Source organism: Lytechinus variegatus, chromosome 11 (assembly GCF_018143015.1).
Source record: "Lytechinus variegatus isolate NC3 chromosome 11, Lvar_3.0, whole genome shotgun sequence".
NCBI classification, from domain to species: Eukaryota; Metazoa; Echinodermata; class Echinoidea; order Temnopleuroida; family Toxopneustidae; genus Lytechinus; species Lytechinus variegatus.
In genome coordinates, this window is record NC_054750.1 from 6,097,813 (window position 1) to 6,123,784 (window position 25,972).

General features: G+C 33.7%; 1 protein-coding gene across 2 annotated transcripts in view; it reads right to left on the bottom strand.

Moving 5' to 3' along the window:
• Window positions 1-25,972, bottom strand: part of LOC121423568 (sodium-coupled neutral amino acid transporter 9 homolog) — a 37,381-nt gene that overhangs the window by 3,535 nt on the left and 7,874 nt on the right. Inside the window, exons 3-12 of one of the 2 annotated variants that reach the window (XM_041618929.1) lie at window positions 23,058-23,202; window positions 20,113-20,216; window positions 17,862-18,019; window positions 16,895-17,062; window positions 14,814-14,942; window positions 14,053-14,196; window positions 9,875-9,979; window positions 3,165-3,271; window positions 2,304-2,408; window positions 1,004-1,152 (exon numbers count right to left, since the gene is read on the bottom strand). In XM_041618929.1, the coding sequence (XP_041474863.1) occupies window positions 1,004-1,152; window positions 2,304-2,408; window positions 3,165-3,271; window positions 9,875-9,979; window positions 14,053-14,196; window positions 14,814-14,942; window positions 16,895-17,062; window positions 17,862-18,019; window positions 20,113-20,216; window positions 23,058-23,202 (1,314 nt within the window). Of the gene's footprint in view, window positions 1-1,003; window positions 1,153-2,303; window positions 2,409-3,164; window positions 3,272-8,381; window positions 8,489-9,874; window positions 9,980-14,052; window positions 14,197-14,813; window positions 14,943-16,894; window positions 17,063-17,861; window positions 18,020-20,112; window positions 20,217-23,057; window positions 23,203-25,972 lie in introns of both variants that reach the window. The other variant, XM_041618928.1, reaches the window with a different exon arrangement.

Below are 25,972 nucleotides of genomic sequence, written 5' to 3' on the forward strand. Positions count from 1 at the left end.
ATTACATTTAAAGGTGCAGGTGGGAAAAAGGGTTATCGGGTATCTACTTCACACCTTTTTTTAAGCTTTTGACTGAAATTTGTATTTTTCCCTCTGATTTTTTTAAAACGTTGAAAACAATGTGGTGGGGTTAGGGCTTATATACAATCAGTCATCAATATATGGCACCACCATACATGGAGCGTTGTGGCCCAGTGGATTAGTCTTCAGACTTTGAAACAGGGCCGTGGGTTCTAATCCATTGTGCTGCACTCGACCCAGGTGAGGTGAATGGGTAGCCAGTAGGATTAATTCCTTGAACGCTTAAGCAACTATTAATATGGCGGCTAAGCTACTGCCGGGGTAACAATATGATACCAAGTATCAAAGCGCAGTTGAGTATATGCATATACTAACTGCGCTATATAAATGGACATTTTATTATTATTATTATTACCACCACATTGTCTGACTCATCATCGGCCTGGGGGTGGTGACTCAACTTACCCCTCTTTCCCCTTTTCATTGTTACAGTTTGAACCTTTAATGTACATCTTTTTGGGGGTCTTATTTGCTCTGAAGCACCTTGAGCATCTAATAAATTCAATTCAACATTTATTTCCAAAGCATTCAAGCATTAATACATTTCTGAAAGTTACAATATAATGGAGGTAACAACTCAGAAGGCAAAGCTTTTAATGAGTACCATAAAACAAAAAGACAATAAAGAAAAAAAAACTTTAAAAGGACTGGGCAGATAAAAGAATCCATATAGAGTACAGTATGTTACAAAAGAAAAGCAAAAAAAGGCAACTTTATATGCAATATGTCAAATGAAACAGTTGATTAATCGTCAAACCAATCATCCCTCACTAGGCAAATCGCTCAATCTAGGGACTAGATGTACATGTATGAAGTTCTTTTGTAAGTTTTGTCTGAAAATATATTTAAGATTAAGATGGATAAAAAGTGTGCTATATAAATCATATGCATAATTATTGTTATTTAGGCTGTCTATACCAACCTTGGATAAGCATTGCCAAAGAGCTGATCCATCAGCTGGACCCTGGTGATGTAAACTAACAGAGGGAAGAGGGTCACCATCTGGAACAGCAGGAACAGCCTGGCTGTGAAGGCAAAGACATCCCCTTGCTTGAAGTTCTTCAAGAAATTCTAAAACATCAAAAGAGTTTGACATAGTCATAGCATGAATGGTACTTTCACAGCTACACCAAAAGCTTCTGTCTCTGTTATGTTGGTTGTTCAGCTGAACTCCGTTGGCTTCACTCACCAAATACAGAGACCGAAGTTCTAGCGCGATCTGTACAGGGGACTCAATGGCCATATGTTTATGTACTTAAGATCGGATAAAACAGGGAAGTGAATTTGCGCAACAGCCGAGGTAAGTCACTGTTTTTGTTCCTTTTGACTTGATTTTTGGCAATTAATGTCAAGAGGGAATATTAATTTGCATTTTGGTCGCGTTAATTTTCAAAATTTTTATTCATTAAAGACAAAAATTGAAGAGCCCCGACGGGGGGATTTTGCATTGCAAGTCCCCTATGGTGGCTGCGCGATAGCGAGCCGTCTGTGTACAAGGAGAAATTTTTTTTAAAATGTTTAAAAAACTCCTCGAAACAGATGGCTGCCAGCTGTCTATTTCACAGCATGCATTATCCAAATATTTTACAGATGAAATGAATGTATAACACATAAATTAATGCAAAATATCAAAGTGATGTAATGCTTGATATAGGTTTTAATGGGATGGGGACAGGAAGAAAGTAAATGGAATAGCCTAGCTATAAAATCAAATACATCCCATCAGTGCAATAATAATTTTGTGTAGAATATCAATAACTAGCATTTGCAAAAGAGGTTTCAATTGTTCCATGGTGCAATACCATGGACTACGGTATGCAGATGTATTGTACATAATTAATCTTATTTCAACGCACACCCTAAGATAAGGCCAATTACAAATGTGCCCTTTGGAAAAGGATGCTAAAATTATGATTAAATGAAGTGCAATAATAGGAGAAATCTACATAATCCATTGTTTTGTACCATGGTACAATTGAAGCCTCTTGAGAATACAGCTTTATGTTTAATGTAATGCTTTCAAGAAATTACTGCCAGTTAAAATCAATTTGCTAATACTTATGACACCAAACTATGTTCAGTTATAAAAGATCTTGTCTTAAACCCAATATTTCATTCAAAGTTAGAAATAGAACCTCTTTCAGCCTAGGACTAATAAATGCACATTAAGAAACTTCTTACAGTTGCTTCTTCAAAACTGTGAGTGTATTCCGAATACTTACATCTGAAATGCAGAACTTTTGGCAGGGAAAAGTTATGTAGAATAAAACAGCCACAAAGGTGTAGGTTCCTGCCACAAGGCAGTAAGCTATTGTTAGGTCACGACCCTGAAATAACCAATAAAGAGTTGAAATTTGAAAACTTGTTCATACAATCTACAATATACAATGTACCCATCCATCTTTGTTTTTGAAGATACCATACCCTAACCATATCAAGGTATTCATGGGCAGGCAATGGACTGCACATTTCAATTGGAATTTGTACCTTTGGTAATCTCATTTGAAATCATCAATATCATTTACTTAATTTACTTAAGGAGCTCAAAGAGATGAAAACCAAACTAGAAATCAATTTTAAAAGCAGATCCTTTCTAACTATAAAGGAATCTTTTGGAAGTATCATAATGGAATCTACAGAGATGCTTATGTCTTTGATGGTGATATTGATGCTGCTAATTTCATGGGATTATGCAGTACTGATTTTGGGGGCAAATAACTCATATGGAAGTGGAATTTTTCACTCTTTACTAGAATAAACAGCACGAAACTTAAAGAACAAAATAAGAACACAAAATTTGCCGCCATGAATAGAAAACGGGCTACATTGCATGATCTATGAAATAAATGTTTTTTTTTTTTATGACAGTAACACACACGATTCCCAGGATATAAATGCCATGTGACCTCATCTCTTGAAGCTCCTTTATTACATCACAAAAATGTATTCTGCCATCAGTTTAAAACATTACCCAGAAAAGTTGCTAAACTACAACATATCGTTATGACATTGATGTTTCCAGACGTGGCCATTCAAATATCATCCAGTTATTTCTGAGGAATTAAAAGAGGACACCCACTTACGTTGTTCTCAGGCCGACTCTGATTCCTTAAAATCGACGAGACGCAGTTGTGAATGAAATATCCCAATGCTAATATCCCACTCAGCGCAGGAAAGTTCCAGCTAAACACTGCGTATTCCATCGTCGAAAGGAAGGAAGGAACAAGGAAGGGAAGAATACATGCAGATGAATAACAGACGCACAGAAAGCAAAGGAGTGAGAACGAACAACAGGTTAGCCACAAAGAGAACACATGGGAAGGATCATATTCATGCAATATCTGTTAATTTCTCCTCATTTTCTTAAATACATGAAGCTATACATGCACTTCATATTGGGGTTAAATACACAATACCACTAAGTTTTGATTCCTATCAATACATGTATGTAGCAGTTTTGTCCTCTGAAAGGAAATAACATTAATTGCATAATATTTCTTTGCAGCATGATAAATGATTTTCCCACCCACTATCTTTTATTCCCTATAATTTTTGTATAACTCCTGTTCGTCCTCATTCCATTGGTTACCCTTCGAGTACCGTATTGTATTCAAGTTAAATATCGTTATTTTTCACCGTATCCATGGATCTGCCCCAGAATGTTAATTTGTTGATGCCATATAATCCTCCTCCACGTTTTAAGATCTTCTGATTTAAAATTGCTTGTAGTTACTAATTCCAAGAAATCATGGGGGATTGGTCATTTGCACATGTTGGGCCATCCTTGTGGAATCAGTTGCCATATTCCATTCGTAGTATTTCAAATATTGATAATTTTAAAGCTGCTCTAAAAACCTATTTGTTTAAAATTGCCTTCCAGTAGTTTCCATTCATTGTCATGACTGTGCTTCTTTTATCCTTGTCCCTTCCTGCTCCATGTAATTTTCTCTTATTTCCTTTATGCAGCACCTTGAGTACATAATCAGTATGGATTTGACGCTTTAGAAATACTCTATATTATTATAATAAATTTAAACATCGTAAGGATAAAAAATGTTACAGAGTCTTTTTAAAAAAAGTGCTTGCTATGTGTACCAAAGTGATGGGGGAGAGGGGTGGGGCAAGTTAATTCCATGTACTTGTGTAGTCATGAATGGGATTTATTCATTATAACATAACCCTGACACCTAGAATGAGATACTGGCAGCTGCTCATGCATAATATCTATCCATGCATCTATTGTATGACTGTGAACACTCTACTCTATCCTGCCTTGGCAAATTACGTTTTATACTTGGACAGTACATTAGCTATCAGAACCAAGTCTGATTTGTAGACTATTAGTAAACTAGCACAATTAATTCACCAATTTGCAGGAGTTTTCCCCTGAGCTTCATCTTATTAAAAGAATTCTACAGATTTTTCTCCCATACAACAATCTAAATGATTGATGTAAATTCCTCATAACATTACACATTTCTTTTCTGCAATTTCAAAAGTGGCAAGTGACATATCAAACCAAATGCTAGTTAACAATATTTCAAAATTTTGACCAACATGTAGTTTACATGTGGTCTGGGCAAAATATTACCCATGAACATTCATTCTCCTTACAGATATGTTAGGCAAGATACTGTAGCATTGTATTAAAATGTTAAATGATGGATCTTGCTCTTTTTATAAAGAAATATCACATGCTTTCTCTTTGCCACTAGAGGGCAGAATAGCTGGGTAATGAACATAGTATGAAATCCAATATTCTCATACAGGCACGGCTTAAATGACCAATGCTTATATTGACTAGAGGAAACTTCCAGTACTTTGATAATAATTTCATTAAGCTTATAAATAACTTTTTATGCACAAAATATCTTATCATTTTATGAAAAACATGAATGGTTTAATGACAGAAAACATTTATGTATTGTAAATTAACATACATTTGATTTACATTTTAAATCATACATTATCAAAATCTAAGGTGCAATTTGAAAGAGTAAGATTATTATTTTTTATTTGATTAATAGTGTTACATATCAGCTTGTGATATTCAATAAATATGCAACATCTATCTTAATATAGTCAAGACGAACTAAGATACACTAAAAGCAAATGAAACTAAGAATAAATTGCACCACAATGATATCGCAATAGAGATATTCAGTGCAAATTGGCAGATGGATAATGCTCATAATTTGATTGTAGTAGTTAACCAAAATATCCTTGATAATGACTATAAATGCAGCATAAAATACAATTTTCAAATCGATATAAATAATATGTGCTGTGAGTGGTGCTCTGATTTTTACTAACAAAGACAATAAAAGGATGAATAATTGCTGAACAATAGAAATTTTGCTTGATGATATAAATAAGTGATGAGTATTTAGCTTGTATAGCTTGAAATAATAATCTAATAGCTATTGATGAATGCTTCTTAAATATTGTTTTAACAAATATATTCCATTTTACAAAGTTGTGTAAAGAGCATAGCATGATGAGTGAAATAAGTGTAAATAAACTCTCACCACCATACTGTAATCATCAAGAGATGAAAATAGGGATGCAATAAAACATTTTGACTCATTGGCCCGTATTCTGAAGTCGGGTTTAACTTAAACTCAGGTTTAAAGTTGTGGTTTAAGTATGGATAGCCACTTCTTACGTAAATCACTAACGGTAGAGATATCACATTTCAGCTCATTTGGCTCTCAAATCATTCATAATTGTCTAGGAAGTACAAATAGATGATTGTCTTCACCATCGATGAATCAGGAAAGAGCACATTAAACATAGGAAACATACAACTTGATAAAAAAATTGACAGTTTAGGCTTCCCATGATTTTAGCACGGAGTTAGACCATGGTGTAAGTTAAACCTGACTTCAGAATACGGGCCCATTGAGTCCATTTCCAAAGATAACTAGGACTACAGCCTATGAAAAATGCAGCTTATATTGAAATGAAATTGTGCTACACTAGCTATGCAAAAGCAAAAGAAGTTGTTTGTTGTATGCATGTGAAATATTTTGGAATATAATTAGCGAAATATATCACTTTTGCTGGAAAATGAGAAATGAGCAAAACAAATGCAAGAAATATAAAAGTATAAGCGTAGAAAATGGAACAGAATACACAGAAAATTAAGAGATACAAGAGAGAAAAGTGGAATGGCAGTGCAACCTGAACCCTCTGCAGCTGTAAATGTGACTTATCCTTGGAAACTTAAACTCCACCAAAGACCATCAATAAAATACTCTAAATCAATATTTACAATCCATTATCAATAAACAAATTTAAAAGAAATCTAGTACTTGCATTGACCTGATGGTAACTGTAATGGCACAAACTCACCAAGGAATAATTTCTGGGAAAAGCTAACCTACTGCAACTTTTTTTTTCAATTTGTTTCCCCTCCACAGTGATTTTATTATTATTCAAACATAAATCAAATTAATAGTACAACGAAACTTGATTTTCTAGGATTTTTCCTTCTTTTTAACAAATACACCAAAACATTTCAACAATTTATGCTATCAAAATGAAAAAAAAAACTGTGTGGTGATCCAAAGATGTTCCTGTGAGTTAGGAAATTTCTTAGTAATGTTTGTACACCACTGCTTGTAAATTAAAATGCAAAGTTTTTATGACTTAAATGTTGAACCACAATTCTAAAATCTACACTACATAAAAAATAAGTTTTATTACACTATGCGTTGCCAAAAATAAGACCCCCCCCCAAAAAAAAGTTAAAATTTGAGAGAAACATTCCCCCAATTTTGATCCAAGTTCAAATTCCAGCAGTCTTATTCAAAATACAAACAAATCAGACCAATCCAGATTCTCTTTTAACAAACATCATCTCCTCATAATCTTCCCTCTAATATTCTTTATCCAATTAGTCTAAAAACCTACATTTTCTGATTAAAAAAAACTTGCAGATATACATGTACCACCTAGGTACGATAGTTCTGGGGATTCATAAAATAATCTGTCAGATGTTTTATCTGACAGTTACCATGGTACCCGTTCTTCTTAGCCAATCAAAATCAAGGAGAGTTTTCATATTTTGTCAGATAACAACTTTTGATGAAATGCTTTCCGAAATGTTTTTGTTGGGTAAATCTTTCCTCTCAATCATTTTTATCATATACAGAGATAGAAACAATTGATTAGCAAAACAAACTTGGCACTAATAAAATATCTTATTTTGAAAATGGGCCCTATACCCTATCAATGTTTTCCCACAACATTAATCTTGTATCGAGCCATATCCTTTATTTTGATTACCACCGATCCTGAAATAGCCAGATAAACAAGGTGGGAGTTGGAACTGTTGAGGAGAGAGTTGCGTTTAAAGATAAATATTGCAACGATCTCAAACTGAGTTTGAACAGAATCCAATAAAAAAAGACCACCCAAGTGTTTGTATGTATGAAAACAAAAATGTGTCAAATGGCTCTTGGGAAAAATGTGTAATTGCTGAGAAATGAGCAAAATAAGCAAAGAATTCCATAAAATGTTGGGAATTTTTCCAAGCAATATCTGCCATTTTGAGTGTGTTTTAGTGATCATCAAAATTATCAATTTTCAGCTAAGACTTCATGATTTCACAAAGGTAGGTTTACTTCAATGTATAGTGAGTGATTGTATTACCGACCGGCCTTGTATTACCGAACGCGCACATCGTACGCGTCAGAAAATAATTTCATACGCTCAAAACATTGCAACATCCTTCCAAAGGAAACTTGAATAGAAAAATGATGAAAAATGGTCAAAACACATTTTGAAAGTCTGAATATTCTAAAAATAATAAAATATGGTCAAAAAGCTCTTCACTGATTGTGTTGTTTTCTCAATTTTTTCCTTAGAAAAACACACGTTCGGTAATACAATACCTTTTTCAAGTGACCAAAATATTTCACATGTGAAGAGGGGTCCAATTGGAAGCTTATATCGTAAAAAGGAAAAACAATTTCGGCAAAATTTATACATATTTATATTTTGTAGGTAAATGTGAATTCATGGTGAAAGTTTTGTGAAATTTATGAGAATAATTTGTTTGATATGATTAAATTCATGAAAAGTGTTTGGTAATACGATCCACTACCATAAATAGATCTATAACAATATGATGGCGTTAACTTTGATTTAAAAAAAATTTGTTTGCTGCAACTACTTTCTTTTACCTTTAAATGCAACTTTAAAAATCAAGCCTAAGACCCATATACGCAAATTTCATTGGTTGAATATCAAGTTGCATTTGATCGCAATTCATTCATTGTGGAATCAACCCTTACATTATTCTCAGGACGAGCCTGATTGCGCATGATGGAAGATACAGCGTTGTGAATGAAATACCCGAGCGCCAGCATACCAGACATAGAGGGGAAACTCCAATGAAATACTGCAGAAAACAGAAAATGAATGTTATAATCATATGGGGGGGGGGGTCAAAAGAAGTATAGTGTCACTTTTCATTAAAATATTTTGAGAATATTGTTTAAGAAATATCAAAGCAAAGATGTTTGCATGATATTACAGGTAACTCCCAAATCCTGAATCTGACAACAAAATAATAAAAAAAAACAATATTAGTTAGAGATGCCAGTTGAAATTGATCAGAGGGCCTGAAAATCAACAAAAATACAATATTTTGTACACAAAAATGCTAAAACTATGGCCTGAAAATAAATTGCCAGAGCCTGAATTCAGGCTTTTGCCTGAAAACTGGCATCCCTGATTAATGACATGTGTTGCCCAAGGATGACTTTTTAAATAACTTAACTTTTTGTGAAAGAGCCCCAGAATAAGAAAGCTAAAAGCATTTAATGCAGGCAAAAAACAAAAGAGGAGTGACAATGTTTACTCATATGAATGTTAATAAATAGATACGGTAATTCCTTGAAGAATGTAATTGACTGATTATTTTGCAATGAAAAAAGTGTTGTGGTGATAAGAAACATAATTTCAGCAAAATATAAGATAACTTTCAAAATATAATGTAACATAACTTTTTGATTGATGTGGTTGAAATGCATGTGAATATAGATCCATCATCCTCCCTCTCCCTTTCTCCCCCTAAATTCTTTCCTTTCTCCAAAACTCCTTTTTTCGCTCATATCAGGGAATTTTAAACAATAAACATATAATAAGATTAGACAGTGCACTGATGTAACAAAATTGTGAAATAATTATTACCAGAAGCATTAATTTTCTTAAAGCAAAATAAAATATTATTTTGTTAGACAGCACATGAACTTAGATAAATTATATGAGATTTGATCAACCATCACCTCTGAAGATGTTCAAAATAAAAAAAAGGTTGAATATCAAAACTAATGCATGAGCAAATCAGCATAAATATAAAATCAAATAATAATTTAATTCAAATGATAATTTAATTTAAATAATGAATAAATTAAGTATATAAATATGATGCATGTGAGCAAGTAAATTGTATAAAAGAATGTGACTTGCTTTTGCTTTTGCCATAAATAATGTAGATAGAAAAATTGATATACATGTATAGTGAAGTAGAGCAAGTATAGAATTTTTTAAAAGTATCTGGTTTATTATATGCTTTTAGTGATTAGGAGACTACACTCTACAAGCTCTGCCTTTCCGCTTTTTAGCAGCCTCCTCCATTTCCAACCTGATATGACATAATCTTGAATATAATTTTTGTACAGGGATACTTGAAATGTGTTTTGCTATTTGTATGTCAAAATGTACAAAACAAACTGTAATTGTTGAAAATGGAAATAAACAAAATGAAATGTAATAAACTTACATTCTACATAATTCTGGTGATCAGAAGAATCAAAATTGACATTGATTTTCCAATGGCTGGCTGTAACACAGATATATACAAGTAGGAAAGCTACAGACAATGTTCCTGTTGGAGTAAAAAAAAAACATAACTGTTGAAAAAAGAAAAAAAAAATTAAACATGAAAATCCATATTTTATTGTTTGAAAGAGAAATCAGAAATCCTCTGAAAATTCAGTTTGCACAATTCATCATGGGCCCAGCAGCTAGATTTAGAGTAAACTATTGTTTAAATTATTGACACATATGGTCATTTTCAAACAAAAGTGGACATGGGGGTGAAAATTAAAACTTGCTAGAAATCATTAGGCTTTAATGTTTTTTGAAAGTAGACATCTTAAATTATATTTTTCCATTTCAATTACATAAAATTATTAATTATGTCTTGAGATATAGAGAATTTTATGCAAGGGAAATTAAATGTTGCAAAATGTTGATTTTTGCACTAAAATTCACATATTGCCTACCACAATGTAAAATTTGTATTAGAAGGGCATGTGTTTGCAAGATACAAGCTGTGTATTGTATCTAACTCCTAAATAGCAAAAAAAAATTCTTTTAAGTGTTTTTCTGAAAAAAATAGGGTTTCAAAGTTTTCAAAACTGGTTGTCGTGTCACTCACGTTTTAAATACAAAAAGTTTTTTCAAGCTGTGTATTCTGAAAATTAATTTATCCCAGTACAGGAGCAAATACAGTTTTCCTGTACCTTATTGTATATAAAGTAACTTGGTCCAATGTGTTAAGGTAAAGCTAAAATTAACTGTTAAAGTTGTGTCGTGTCACTCACAATGTCGTGTCACTCACGAAATGTCGTGTCACTCACGGTATTATATTGTGTATAAAAAAGGACATCCAGTAATTTTTGAAGCATTTTACCAGGGATACAGTCAAAATGTTTTTCCTGACATCATTTAGGCCTAATTCAGGCTAATAATTTCCTCCATTTTCCTAATTTCACTCCTTTTTATGGAAATATTGGATTTGACATTGAGTTCATCTATTTTCTCTCTTCTCCATGGTTGCCTTGGTTTAAAAAATCCTGACAATTTTCCGTTGGTGTGAAGACTTGGATCCTAATTCATATTTTGGTGAATGTACTGTGATTAAGAATATAACATAATCAATCAACACAAAATTATGAATGTATCAAGAGAAAAACCACTATACTTTAGCAATTGACATATTTACAATGCATTTGGTGATGGTGATGGTTCAAGTCATACCTCTGTCTCCATTTACAGAAATGAGCAGAAAGTTCACCTTTCTTTTATAATGTTATTTTTTTGTCATACTCATTAAAAAACCTCGAAAAGTCAGCAGGGATCTTATATTGAAATTTGCAGAAATTTTAGTGGTAAAGTGGTGTTTGAGATATAAGAGATCTCCATGAATACCAAACATTTTTTCAAATTCAGAAAAAAAAAATTCTTTTCCTTCTGATTGATCAAATCAACCTTTTCATTTGTCATAAAGCTTGTACATGTATTCCAGAACGTGAAATAAACAAATTTGCAAGAAAACATAATCATTTCAGGTGAGAATGTACTGAGATTTGATAACACATTTTGGATATTGTTTGAAGCAGCTACATGCGAAGTTCAAAATCATTATTTGTTCTGCCACCATTCATACCGCTAGTGATTAACTACATGTAGGGTCTGAACGGCAAACTAACGTAAGCGGGCCAATGTGTGTTCAGAGCAGGTTTGCATTTACACATATTCATTACAACAAAATTACCGTATATATGTTCATGTAGGTCCCAACAAGTCCCAACAGAGACATTTTGATTTGAGCAACTTTGGATGGGTTGCCATATACCGGTAGATCATTTTTTTTGGGGGGGTACCCTGGTTAAGAACAGAGCTGGACCTCGAGGGGAAAAGCTATTGAGGTATAAAGGGAGCCTGGTTGGGGATGCTGAATTGGATTTTAGTGTGATATCCAAGGGCTTAGGAAAGGAAAGGCTAATGACTTGAAGTTGTAGGTAATAGTAGCAGACAGCAAGAATCAGGTACTGACTGCATCTTTCACCTTGTGGCTGTCCCTGGATTCTCGTGGTTTGGTATATGATCAAATAATTAGCAATGAAAAGCCGCTTGCAAGATTCCTGCCTAAAGCACAGCTCTGAATTTTGGTACAGTGCCTACTGCCTTGGGAGGGTCCACATACAAGCAGTGTTCAGGAGAAAACCTATGCTTGATGAGTATACCTTTATCCCCAAGTTCTCGAGGATTTGCTGATGGTCCATCTGAAGTGTGCAGCAATGTAATTGTGGTTTGGTACCCAAAAAAGACATTGAAACTGCCATGCCCTATTTGGAAAATGCCTAAAATATTAAAGGAGGATAATATTGTATCCAATATTTCAAAAAAAGGAGTCATACTTGACATCTTTGGCTACCAGACCATGCCAGATGATGTGAGTGACTATTGAGAATACCTTTCTTACAAGGAAAAATTATTCCATCCGTTGTGGATGCTGAATTGTAAACCTGTAAAGTTTAATATACAGACAGAGATTAAGAGTTAAAGTTTTGAATGAAATAAGGCCTCAAAAGAATGTTTGAGATGTCAATGCCAAGACCACATAACACCTCCTTCAAGTGCCTCCTCCTCCTCCGAAGAGGAGAGTGGTAGAAGCCCGAGTGTGACAATAATGCGGTATGGTATAGGGAATGGGCAAATATGACCATAAACCAAGAATAAAACATCAGGATGACATATTATCAACTTTTAAGAAAGCAGTAATTATGTAATTAAGCTTCTTTTTTGGTTAATGGTATTTTACTCTTGTACATCATGCCAAAAATACTTTCATTGTTGAGATAAATGTTGTATTTTTGCACTTGTCGTGTCACTCACGTTTTTGATGTCGTGTCACTCACGGTATATAGGAGGGTACCATTTTCCATAGAGAAAGTTTGATTGATTTTGACTATATGTGTTAGATAGGTACACTATTTATGTCAATTTACTGTAACTCACAGTATTCCTTGACAACTACTTGGGCACGAATCCAACCATATGTGTTAATGGTCAGAAACCCATGTCCAAAATTTGTCGTGTCACTCACGCACCATTTTTTAATCATATCTACTAAACAAATTGTTGAATTCAAATCAAACTCGTAGTGGCCCATGCCAGTCCTATATTGTATATAATATAGTAGTCATGACTGATTCATTATCTTTAAGTTTGAAGATATGAGCCCTTAACCCCCTCCGATTGTCGTGTCACTCACGTTTGAAAATGACCATATATATTTACATGTAATTACAGTAAAACCTGGATGTCAAGATAACAAAAGGGAGACAGAAAGTGGTCTTTATTGAGAGGTTCGTTTGGGGGTGTCGTGGTCTAGTGATATGACTCTAGTCTTTCAATCTGAGGAATATGAGTTTGATTCTTAGCCATGTCATGTTTTCCTTCAGCAAGAAATTTACATACATTGTGCTGCACTCAACCCAGATGAGGTGAATTAGTACCCGGTAGGAAGAAATTCCCTTAATGCTTGAGCGCCTAGGCAGCCCAGCTACAGCCGAGTTAATAATAATAGCAAAAATAGCAAAAAAAATAAAACAGAATGGTTCAAAGTTTGAAAGAAATCGAACAAGCAATAAGAAAGTTGTGGCTACTTTAACTTTGATATCCCTAATACTATGTAGATTTCAAATTGGTAACTGGGTATAAATTGTGACAGGGGGCAAGGACAACTTTCCCATAGGCCATGTACGTGATTATGAGAAATTTGTGGATTCAGCTTAGTATCCATTCCACTGGGGCAGTATGTAAATATAACCAAGGTAGTGTATTGTTTTATGTCATCATGGAAGAAATATGTAATTTGAAGGAAAACTTTTGAAAAAAAATATATTTTTGCCAATTTATGTATTCGAGTATATGGAAGAGTCCTTGCCTTACATTTCTATGACATCACATATACGGCAAATTTGATGTCTCCATGGGTATAGTGATTACATATTTTTACAAATTTCAAAAATTCATAAATTTCCTTTTGTTTGTCAAATATTGTTTAAATTTTCATCTTTCATCTTGTCTGACTTTTCATTTTCCTCTAAAAACAAGTTTTTACTTGGGTTGGATTCCCCTTCACACACAACAAAATAAAATACTTACCAAGTGAATTGAATTTAGTAAAGAACGTTGGTGACTTTATGTGAATGAGAGGTATGATAAGAATACAGAGAAAAAGAGGCACCGTTCCAGTCTCTGTCCAGACTTTGTGAAATAATATCACTTCTGATGGTGTAAAATTGGATGCTGAAATTAGAAAATAAGAATTATATCATTAAATTGGTGATATTAAGACTAAACCATAGATTAGGAGGAGAAAGGTGGTTCAGCCCCCGTCCCCCGACATTGTTTGCAATAAATCTGTAACACGAAAAGCTGGCACCGCTTCGTTTCATGACTGTTTTCTTCAAATCTCATGCAACTTTAGAGATCAAATTAGTGAGCCCCAAGTATGCAGATCTGAAAGTACACACCATTTTAAGTGTACGTCAGACCCCAAATTGCTCAATAACATGAATTCATATACATATACAATCATATACTAATAGTGTTTTAAGCCAAAATTCATTAAGGTATCATCATTTCTACTTTTACTGATTAAACTTAGTAAAGTTCATCCTTTTTATGATCATGATAAAGGAAAAAAAAGGTTTAAAAACAAAGAAATACATAAGAAACATAAAAAACATAAAATGCCTAAGAAAAATGCGGGATTTTTATTTTTCAAATGGTACATTTAATCATTATTCTGATTAATTGATGGATGTATAAATGCTATATTGTCCAGTGGTTATGGCTCCCAGAAAGAATATCCAAACTGCATAAAACAAAACCGATCTGAAACATTTCAATTAATAGCTTACGTTTGTCTTCGATTTCTCCAAGCGCGAGGTGTCCCGTGTCATTAATGTGGTGGCCGGGACAGAGCACTGAAGGGTAGCCTGGGCAGTGGTTTGTGCCATTTGATGTAGGTACTACATTTTTAATCTCCTCTGCAAAAGGCAAACACAAGAAAAAAGAAGAAAAAAGGAAAGTATATAAGCAACATCTCAAGACTCTGCTTTTTAATCAATAATATTTACATGTATTAGTTATTATAATTTTCTATTCCATCATTGTGTAAAGTGCTAGGAGCGCTATATACTGTAGGAGCTGTTATTTTCGCGGGGGTTTTATTTTCGCGGATTTCGCGAATTGCCGATCGGCCGCGAATTTAACAACACGCGAAAATATTGACACATTTCTTAGTCAGCGCCAATGCCCCCAACAGCAAAGCTTTGCTATAGAAAACATCCTGCATAGTGAGAAAATGGAGATATGCACCTCTACATGTACAAAAAATAGGCTTAGAAAGTACAGTTAGTGATTCAAAAAGTTAGCTAGAATTTCACTTTTTTTAATTTCTCAAACAAAATCAGGGCCTAAACTATTTTCTAACATTATTTTATCAATATTTATACACTCACTGTAATATTAAAATGTATTTTCCATGAAACAATTTGATTTTATTGTCATCTGATTGACTCTATACACACGTATTGGTAGCTATTTGCATACTCATTAATATTCATAAGTCACATGACCAGAATTTTGAGGGTGAACATTCTGTTCACAAAATTCCACAATTTTGCACTTTTTACCAACTTTTTGAAAAATGAATCGAACCAAACACAAATTCCAAAGATTGCTTAACCCTATAGATCCTGTGGCATGATGAATTTTTAGATCTAAAGGTTAAAAAAGTGAAATTTAAGCCACTTTTTCCACAATTTGTAACTGTTTTTACAGGGACATATTTATGTACAAAAGACATATCAGCATGGTGACTTTGAGGAGTGTAGATTTGCACATGAATTGCACTAGTTTTGCTTCTTTGAAATGCTGTGGAAATGTATCGTACATCTTCCGATCGCGAATTTAACAACCCGCAAAAATGTCGGGACCCCCGCGATTCGCCAAAAATTTTGTACGCGAAAATAACAGCTTTTACAGTACATGTAAACATACTATTATTATAAAGATATATAGAAATCAAGTCAGATTTTGAGAATGGCAATTTAGAATAATTGAATAAATTACACCATTAGAAATATCAAGTGAAAATATATTGGGGATTTAATTCAGAAGACCAATTTAATCTCGATCATGGCCTACATGTACTGTATTACGATAATAGGGAAAATGTTTTTGTTTCACATTACAATGAAGAAAACATTAAGATATTTCATATAATGAAATACATGTATGAAAGAAATAGCAAGTGAGTGATGTCATCAGTCCCCTCATTTCTTTTCTAACCAGGATGTGCATATATCAGTTTGAGGAAATTAAGCGAAACTGCAAAATGCTTTAGCTTTTTTATTTTACATTCAATTTTGATGAAATTTTCAGTGTTATGCTTGCTGTATTTTTCTTTAATTCAAATCAATAATTTTTTGCAGTGGACTTGTCCTTTACGTCCAGAGTTTGAACTAAACCCAAGTTCAGATTAAGAGCCTGGAAGTTTTACATTGAAAAAACTAACAGATTGTACTTTCGGAAATGAATTTTGGATATTCAGTCTGCTAAGGAAGTGGACATTACATGCAGGTGCTACAGGGGACCGTGCCATGCATGACATTGTCTTGTCCCTCTTTGGTGTTATTATAACACTGGACGGTGTTCATATATAACACTAAGGATTGTTTAAAAGGGCACCAGTGGCAGTGTTAAGCTTGCGCCATGCCATGTCCTCTTGCGGCAATGGCTAGTGTTCTTAAAGCACCACCGATTTTGCAGGTTTTTTTTTTTTTCTCACTGTGAGATAATATTACTATATTTTTTTTTTTATTGAATTTCATTGCCTTGCATTTTCTCCTCAAAAGGGGAATATTCTGGTTGTATTGCATCATTAACGTGCAAATTTGCCAAAAAAAGTAATGGATAAAAAAATGGCAGAACTTACCAAATATAAATGTAACAGTACTGTACAAGAAGTTTGACATGAGGACCCAGTAGACAATCATGGCTCCAAGGAGAGCTGAGAGGGAGAAGAAGACACTGATGTACTCTCCCCATCTACCAAGGTAATCCCGGCACACATCAGAAAACTCTATCAGTTTACCTGACGATTCTGTGGAAAGTGAAGCATTTACAGTTATTACATTTTAGATTTAAAAAATTCTCATTGTGCACGTAATTATAAACCAGGGCTTGTTGTAATACCTGAAAATAGTCTACATATATGAGTTATAGTTTTAAATAATAACCGGAAACTCTTATAATCATTGTAATGTTCAAATAGCGAAGTTTTAAAAATAATCTGAGAGTGTTTCCCTCATTTTATAGCATACTGGAAAATATTTTCAAATAGTTTCTTACAAATAGCAATCTGAAAGTCTTATCCTCAATGTATGGTATCCTGAAAAGTATTTTTGAATAGTAAAAAAACTTAAGCCAGTATTTGAATATAAGATTACATTTAGTTCCTTTAACAGGGGAAACAGAAACATGAACAGAAACAGGGGAGAAGGAGCAAGGAGGAAGGGAAGAAAAAAGAGAAGGGAAGGAGAGGGGGGGTGGGAAGAAGGGGAAGCAGGGAGGAAGAAGACACAGAGTTAGGGCATAGAGCGAGGGCAAGAGAGAGGGAGGGAGGGAGGAGAAAGAGAGGAGGATGGAGAAAGAAAGGGGAGAGAAAGAAGACAGGAGGAAAAGGAAGTGGAGAGGGAAGAAATAGATTGAGGGCACGAAGAGAGGAGGAGAGAGAAATTAAAAGAAGAGGGCAAAGATGAACTTTGAAAAATAAGATTTAATTAGACTTTCATAGGAGGAGTACTTGCGATTAAGGAGGGGTATGGTGGGAGTCCATATCATAAATACATACATATGCCGACTGGTTAAATCCAACTAAATTCATTTTCAACTGAACTTACCAAGTCTCTCGACAGACTGGATGACCCTGTAGCACGTATACATAGCCAGTGCAGCCATGGTCAGCATTAGAGCTAGACCCATTGCAAAGCCAGCTTGCTGTAAGGCCCATGGCATGCTGAGTAGTGATGTACCCATCATTGTATTCCATATTGAGAATCTGAAATGGAAACATTTGAAGTGGAATACTGTCAATATAAGTACACTTAACATTCTAACAATATTTGTCAGTAGAGAATTGTTGAACTTTTTGTATACTTCAGTGAAAAAAAAAGTACAAGTGGAGCCTGGAGAGAATTTTGAAAATGTATATCACGTCCATATCCAAACTGTATTCAGTCTTTAATCATTTCCAGGTACAGCTTCCATGTACAACATGCTCACATGATTATTCACAATTAACTGTACAAAAAACACAACCTATATTGAATGAATCCATAAGTTTTCATAGTAGTCTATAAACACTTGCTGGCTTATGACATTACATTATCCAACAACACATACAGTTTGCTTTTGAAAACATGAACAACAATTAAAAAAAAAACAGAGCAGAATGTTGGTATTGAAAGTTCATATGGAATTGGACAGACCAGACAATAGGAAAGCTTATGAGAGGATATGGGGGGGGGGGGGGTAGGACAGGAGGTGAGATGAGAATAGGAGGGAAATGAGGAGGGGGATGGAACAGGGGAGGAGAGAGGTGAGGGAAGAGGAGAAGGGGGAGAGGATAGAGAGGGGGAGGAGGAGAGAGAAGAGGGATGGGGAGCGTAATCTAATATTTCCAATAAAAAAAACACTATATGAATTATTTGTAAAAGAAATCCACTTAGTTTCACTCTCACAATCCTATCTACATGTAAAGTAATTTGCTTCTAATTGATGATATAACAATGTGTACAAATTGTTATCTTAATTAGTGAAATACATGTAAGGCTCTCCCGACTAAATTAAAACTATGAGACAATTACAGCTGTTGTGGCGATAGAAAGATAGGAAAGGTGATAAGGACCTCTTAAAAATTAAGTTTCTAAATGCTGTATAATAGTCTGATTACTGTTTATCGATCTAGTGTCAATAAGAGGCAGATTAAATCCTACAAACTGATGTCACAGAGTTTACAAAATATGTAAAAAAAATCATTGAACCTGAACTATGAGTTAAAAAAAATCCATTTATCTCGTTATTCACTTACTTCTCTTTTTTACTTTATTGTTTAGCCTATTTAAGTATTCATTTGATTAAATATAAAGTGTATTTTCTAATTCTTCATTTTAACTTTTCTTTATTCTTTTTATTTAAATTTGATTTAATTTATCTACAATTTATTTTTTTGTTGGGGAGTGTATACATGTATCTGATAGTATGTACTTCAACTATACATGACAAAAGTTGGAATTTCAATCTTGATAGTATGATAGAATAAAATTATACATATTCACAGTTTGCACAAATTTCCAGACTATAAAAACAAACAAATTATTTGATGATAATAAGATTTTGCAAAAGACTCTTAAACAATCCAATCTTTTTTATCAGGTCAACGATAAGAGAGCCTTCTCCAATGGTATTAGAAACTTGTAGCATGTCTAAATTTCACATAATTTAACCATCATTTCAAAGGAAAAGCTTTAACAAGACATAGCAAGTTGTATATCATTCAAAAATTTTTACAAAATTTGTCACTTTTTAATCCAGATACAAACAAAGACCTAATTTACTGATCATTATGAGACAATAGGTGGTTTCAAACTGCCTCGAAGTTTGTCAGTTCCAGGTATTTTCTGATCGGGAAATTTACCCGATCAGAAAATACCAGGTAATATTGGCAATGTGAAAGCAAATTACGCGTAATATCCCCGAAAGAAAAAACCCACTAAATAGTAGGTACTTGGCAAAATTATGAGAACTTTCGCGGGGATTTTTCCAAGGTCGCAGGTATTTTTGCAATGTGAAAACAATTTACGGGAACTTTTATCCCAGCATGTAGTTGGGCGCGGGCGCCGTGGATGGCCGCTGAGCTAGTAGTTTTGAATCTCGCGCCTTGCCTGCTTATCAGACCATACTGCGCATGCTCCTAACTTCAGGAATTTATCCCGAAGGGTATGTTTCGGGGCGGTGTGAATGCAGGAATAATGGGTATTTTTTAGCCTAAAGAAGTTCTCGTAATTTAACAGAGATTCTTATGATCGAGGCGGTTAGAAACCACCTAGAGAGCGGGTCACATAGATACAGATTTAATGGATCAATACTTACATTGTAACTATGCTACTCTGTTTAGCACCGGGATCTTTCTTTACAAGGTTGAAAGGAACGATGAGAACAAACAAATCAGAAGGAAGCACATGATCTGGGATTCTCTGTAGGAAGTCAAGGAGAAGCAATCCAATGATGAATTCCTAAACAATAACTATTTAATTGTTGACTGGCAATGCAAGTTATAAGGAATTCAATTATATCAAATACCAATATTTTCCCTGTGGTCAGCAAAACAAAGATTCAATAAATACATTTACTATTTCAAGGGCAAGTCCACCCCAACAAAAGTTTATTTTAATAAAAAGAGAAAAATCCACCAAGCATAACACTGAAAATTTCATCAAAATCGGATGTAAAATAAGAAAGTTATGACATTTTAAAGTTTCACTTAATTTCACAAAATAGAATATGCACATCCTAGTGGGTATGCAATGAGGAGACTGATGACGTCATCCACTCACTATTTCTTTTGTGTTTCATTATATGAAATATTCTGATTTTCTCCTTATTGTCAAGTGAACAAAGACTAATTCCTCCCTGAACATGTGGAATTTGCATCGTTTTAACATTTTATGGTTCAGTCAAGTTGGTCCTTATTGTCAAATCTGTAAAAAAAAATGAAATATTGCATAATTCAAACAATGAAAAATCAAAAGAAATAGTGAGGGACATCATCGACTGTCTCTTTGGATGCCACAGAGTTATGCATATTGTTTTGTGAAAAATAAGTGAAATTTCGAAATGTCATAGCTTTCTTATTTTACTCAAAATCTTAATGAAAATTTCAGTGTGCGAGTTTGATTATTCCCTATCTATTAAAATCAACATTTGTTTGGGGTGGATTCGACCTTTAACATCCAACCGTCTTTACTTCACTATGTAATTCAAAACACTAGTGTACTTTAAATGTGCCTCTATCCCTGCTACTGGAGAAAAGAAAGAAAGAAATGAAGATATATTCAGAGATGTTTCAGTATTACTGGCAATCAAATACAAACTGTCTTTTATCAGTCATGTACAGCATACACTCTACATGTATATCATAGCAAATATATATAAAGTGGTGCTAAATGTTTGTGAACCCCACAAGAAAAAGTAAATTGCCAATTCGTCTACTACCAACTCGTCCACTCACCACATGGTCTACTTCCATTTAGTCTTAGAATGTCATTCCGTCCATCAACATTTCGTCTATCAACCATTTGGTCCAATCATCACCATTTCGTCTCATAACCAGTTGGTCAAATATCCATTTCATTTTCATTCATTTTGCACATTTAACGTTTTGTCCAATTAGACCATATGGTATACAGACTAAATGGCTATTAGACCAACTATGAAAGTAGACCATGTGGTGAGTGGACGAACTGATGGTAGACCAAATGATAGTACAGTAAATGAGCTGGAAATAGCACGAATTGGAAATAAACCCAAGGTCTCACGGGCCTAATTACTAGTGGTAGGCCATAGATATTCATTCGAGCCGAGTAATTACTGAACTTCCTTTTTCCTAATTGGGAAGAAATATCACCAATTTTGGACTATATTTTGACTGGCGGAAGGATTAGGGCTATTTTACTGTTTGAGTTGATGAATCTGCTCCCCCCGACGGTGTCTTCAAACACGCCAATTTATTTTTAAAATGAGCTGGTCGAGGGACCCTTTTCTGGTCAGATGTGGATAGCCAGATATAAATCCTATCCACTGGTAGTAAACATTCGACCCCCGAATTTCATCCTTATTCTTTATGAATTTTTTAAAGTGCCAATTTAACACATGAGTCTATGGGGAATGAATTAGGCCTGTGAGACCCCAAGAAAATTATATACATGTAGTTCTGCCATGTTTTAGATATAATGCTGAACCTTGTAGTGTTTTTTTTTGTCTACATTCAAGTTCAACACTAAACAAAAAGGAGAGTATTTTGTGGTAGGGTTCACTAACATTTTAGCACCACTTCAACATGTATATACATTTATACTATGGGAATTACAAGAAAAGTACTTAAATAAATAAATTTTGTGTACAGACACCAAAGTAAATATGGAGGTTAAAACTGCAAGTTATCATGGTGCATCATGGGAAACCAACAACTGTCAAAACCATGATTCACTCCCTCATATTAAAGAAAAAAAACATGGGGGCAGATCATTAGTCATACAAAGTACCCATTGTCTTCAATGTCAAAGTTGAAGTTCCTGTATGTAATAGATTCTTTTGTTTTTCTATACACATGTTGATAAAAGGTATTATACTTGACTCAAAGTCCATGAGAACGCTGATTAACATTGCAATGCTCTGATGTCAGAGAAAACACAATAGTTCCATGGTGTTCTTATAAGCAGAGTTCATTGTAGTTTACAAGTGATATGTAAAAAATGGTGTGCACAACAGTGTTAAATTCTATTTCTATAGTGTATTTGTACAGATACAGGGTACATTTAATGGAAAAAATGATCGAATCTATTAGAGCAGACCAAGTGATACCATAATATTCACAAACTACACTGACAGAATTATCAACTCTACATGTAAGGAAAGTCCAAGAAATGGTCCCACTCAAATACAAAATTTCATCTCTATTTTATGAAAAGATCTTTGATGGGACAGGAAAGCCCAAATGTTCAATTTTAGAATTTCTTCAAATTTCTTCTAAAATTCATGCTAATTTGAGGCATGTAATTTGCATCATTGGTAAAATGAGTATCATACATGTATGGGACAAAAAATAAAATTCACAGAAAATAAAAAATAAAAGTGATAAAATAAGATTTCACTATATTCAAAGCAACTTACACGAATTGTTTGGTGTACTTGATTTTTAAGGAAGCATTACATGTATGAAGTACAGAATTTCTTATTTTCCCTTCAAGTTTAGCAGACCCACCTACATTGTACAAAAAATAAATGTTTTAAACTTGAATACTTCTGAAACAACTTACAAAATGGTCAGTATTATTTTGTCCCAGCCTGCTGTAGTAGCGATATCTTTGGTAAGTAGCAGCTACTCTTTCTTCCTCTGGTTCCTGAGCTTGTATGTTGCCTTGCTGAGAGATCGACGACCGTGACGTGTGGTGGAACGGTTTCCTACAAAGAAAATAATTTTTATGATCCAACTTCAAATAAATCATGAAATCTCTTTTACTTCTTGTAAGCGCTTTGGGCCATTCTTGGAAAAGCGCAGTATGTAAATAATAATAATAATAATTTATAGCATAAAATCATATTTTCAGTTTCACCATAAATGTAATATTACATAAATACAATTTAGCATTTTTTCAAAAATTTAAAATGATGCAAAAATAACAATAGAAAGGTAATGAGCATATTCTTCTCTTGATGTGGACAGGGGTACAGATATGCCAGGGGCCTGTAACACAAAGCTAATACATGTACATGTAGCAATCATCGGTGAACATTTTTTAAAGGTCAAGTCCACCTCACAAAAATGTTGATTTGAATTAATAGAGAAAAATCAAACTAGCATAACGCTGAAAATTTCATCAAAATCGGATGTAAAATAAGAAAGTTATGGCATTTTAATAAAGTTATGCTTATTTTTCACTAAACAGTGACATGCACAACTCAGTGTCATGCAAATGAGTCAGTCAATGATGTCCATCACTCACTATTTCTTTTGTTTTTTATTGTTTGAATTCTACAATATTTCATTTTACAATAAGGACCAAGTTGACTAAATCATAGAGTATTAAACAAAGCTAATTCCACATGTTCAAGGAGGAATTAATCATGGTTTCACTTGACAATGAGGAGAAAATTAGAATATTTCATATTTCATGTAATAAAATACAAAAGAAATAGTGAGTGGATGACGTCATCAGTCTCCTCATTTGCATACCGACCAGAATGTGCATATAACTGTTTTGTGAAATTAAGCAAAACTTTAAAATGTCATAACTTTCTTATTTTACATCTGATTTTGACGAATTTTTCAATGTTATGTTTGTTGGATTTTTCTCTTTTTATTCAAATCAACTTTTTGTTGGGGTGGACTTGTCCTTTAAAGGATTGATTGCATTGACTGCACTGAACAATCATGATCATGAACATCAACAATACGATTGATTGCTAACCTTTGTGTTACAGGACCCCGGCCTTGATTCTTGAAAGCGAAAGTATGAATCTGATACTCAAAATCTCTTCTCTCATCTCGTTCTCACACAAATTATCTCACAGCCTCCCCATGCACACAAGAGAAAAATATGATCACTTAACTTGTACTGAAACAGTTGAATCTCACTTAAAAATCCAATGTCAAATGGGAACAAGAATGATGGAAATCTGGTATAGTATAAAATTCAAAATTACTAAAGTGCTACTAACTATTACCCCGGCTTTTATTATAGCATGGCTACCTGATCTGGTGCTTGGGCATTAAAGGAATTACTTCCTCTTGGATACCCTTTTATTACACCTGGGTGGAGAGTGGCAAATGTAGATAAACCATTAACACCTTGCAATTAAAAGACGCCTTTGGGCCCACAATATACCTCCTTGAAAATTTGAATAAATATGAACATGTACCGGTTAGGGACATTACAATCAACTGTTTTTCATTTTTTAATTCATTTCAAAGTCATTAAGTCATTAAAAAGGTTAGGGGAATCCTAATCCTGTATATTTTCCATACAATTTTTTCTCCCAAACAATATTCATGCACACATGTTGCAACTTGTTGAAAAGAATGTTGACACCGACAAAGTACAAACCAAGTATGGAGTACATGTATGTATGACAATACTCCCAACATGTTGTACAGAGCAAAAATAATTCTGAATCACATTCTATAAAAAAGACCTTTTGACTACATACAATGCATTAGGTGTTTTATTATAAGTAATAGACTTTCAACCCCTTTCCTGTATTTACATGTAGTAGACAATGCTTATTTGCCTTCTATTTCCTGAATGAGATTCAACTGCAGGTCATTCCCGCTCCTACTGCAGACACTGCATTTTTTTTCTTTTTATTGTAATAACAGAGATTCAATAAAAATTCAAGTGATGAAATATCTTGATGTTGATATGCAAAGAGATTTAAAAATAGCAGGGCCTGATGGAAGAACAGCTTTCATAAATTTAGTGTTTACCCTGGGTAAGTATACTGTTGTTCTTGTTATAATAATTAATAATCATAATGATAATTATTATAATAATTTGTATTATTATTCTTATTATTATTATCATTATTATTATTATCATTATTATCATTATTAGTAGTAGTAGTAATGGTAGTAGTAGTAGTAGTAGTGGTAGTGGTAGTAGTAGTAGTAGTAGTAGTAGTAGTAGTAGTAGTAGTAGTAGTAGTAGTAGTAGTAGTAGTAGTAGTAGTAGTAGTAGTAGTAGTAGTAGTAGTATCATCATCATTATATTTTTGCCTTTTAATAGATTTTCTGTGCAAAAAGGTTTTCTTTCTTTAAAGAATTTTCAGAAACCCTTCTCCTATTAAATTACAAGATTTTTTTTTACAAGCTAGACATCGATCCCACACAATCATCAGTAGAGTTTTATACTGAACTAGAATACAAAATGAGTAATAAAAACAGTTTGATTTGATGACAAATGCAAAATATTGGTGTAGACTGATATTAATTAGGAACAGTCTTTTAGTTTATAAACAAGAAAAAAAATGAAATTAAATAAATAAAATAAAACTGAATCCTTCGCCTTCCCATTTCACAACAACTTTGAAAAATAAAACCAGAAACTTGCATGAAGGAACAAGATAAGAAAGAATGATGGAATAAAGAACAAAGAAACAATGAAAACAAAATTGACAGAAAAGGAGGAAATTAATTCATCCATAAAAACCCCACCTCCTCTAACACAAAATTACA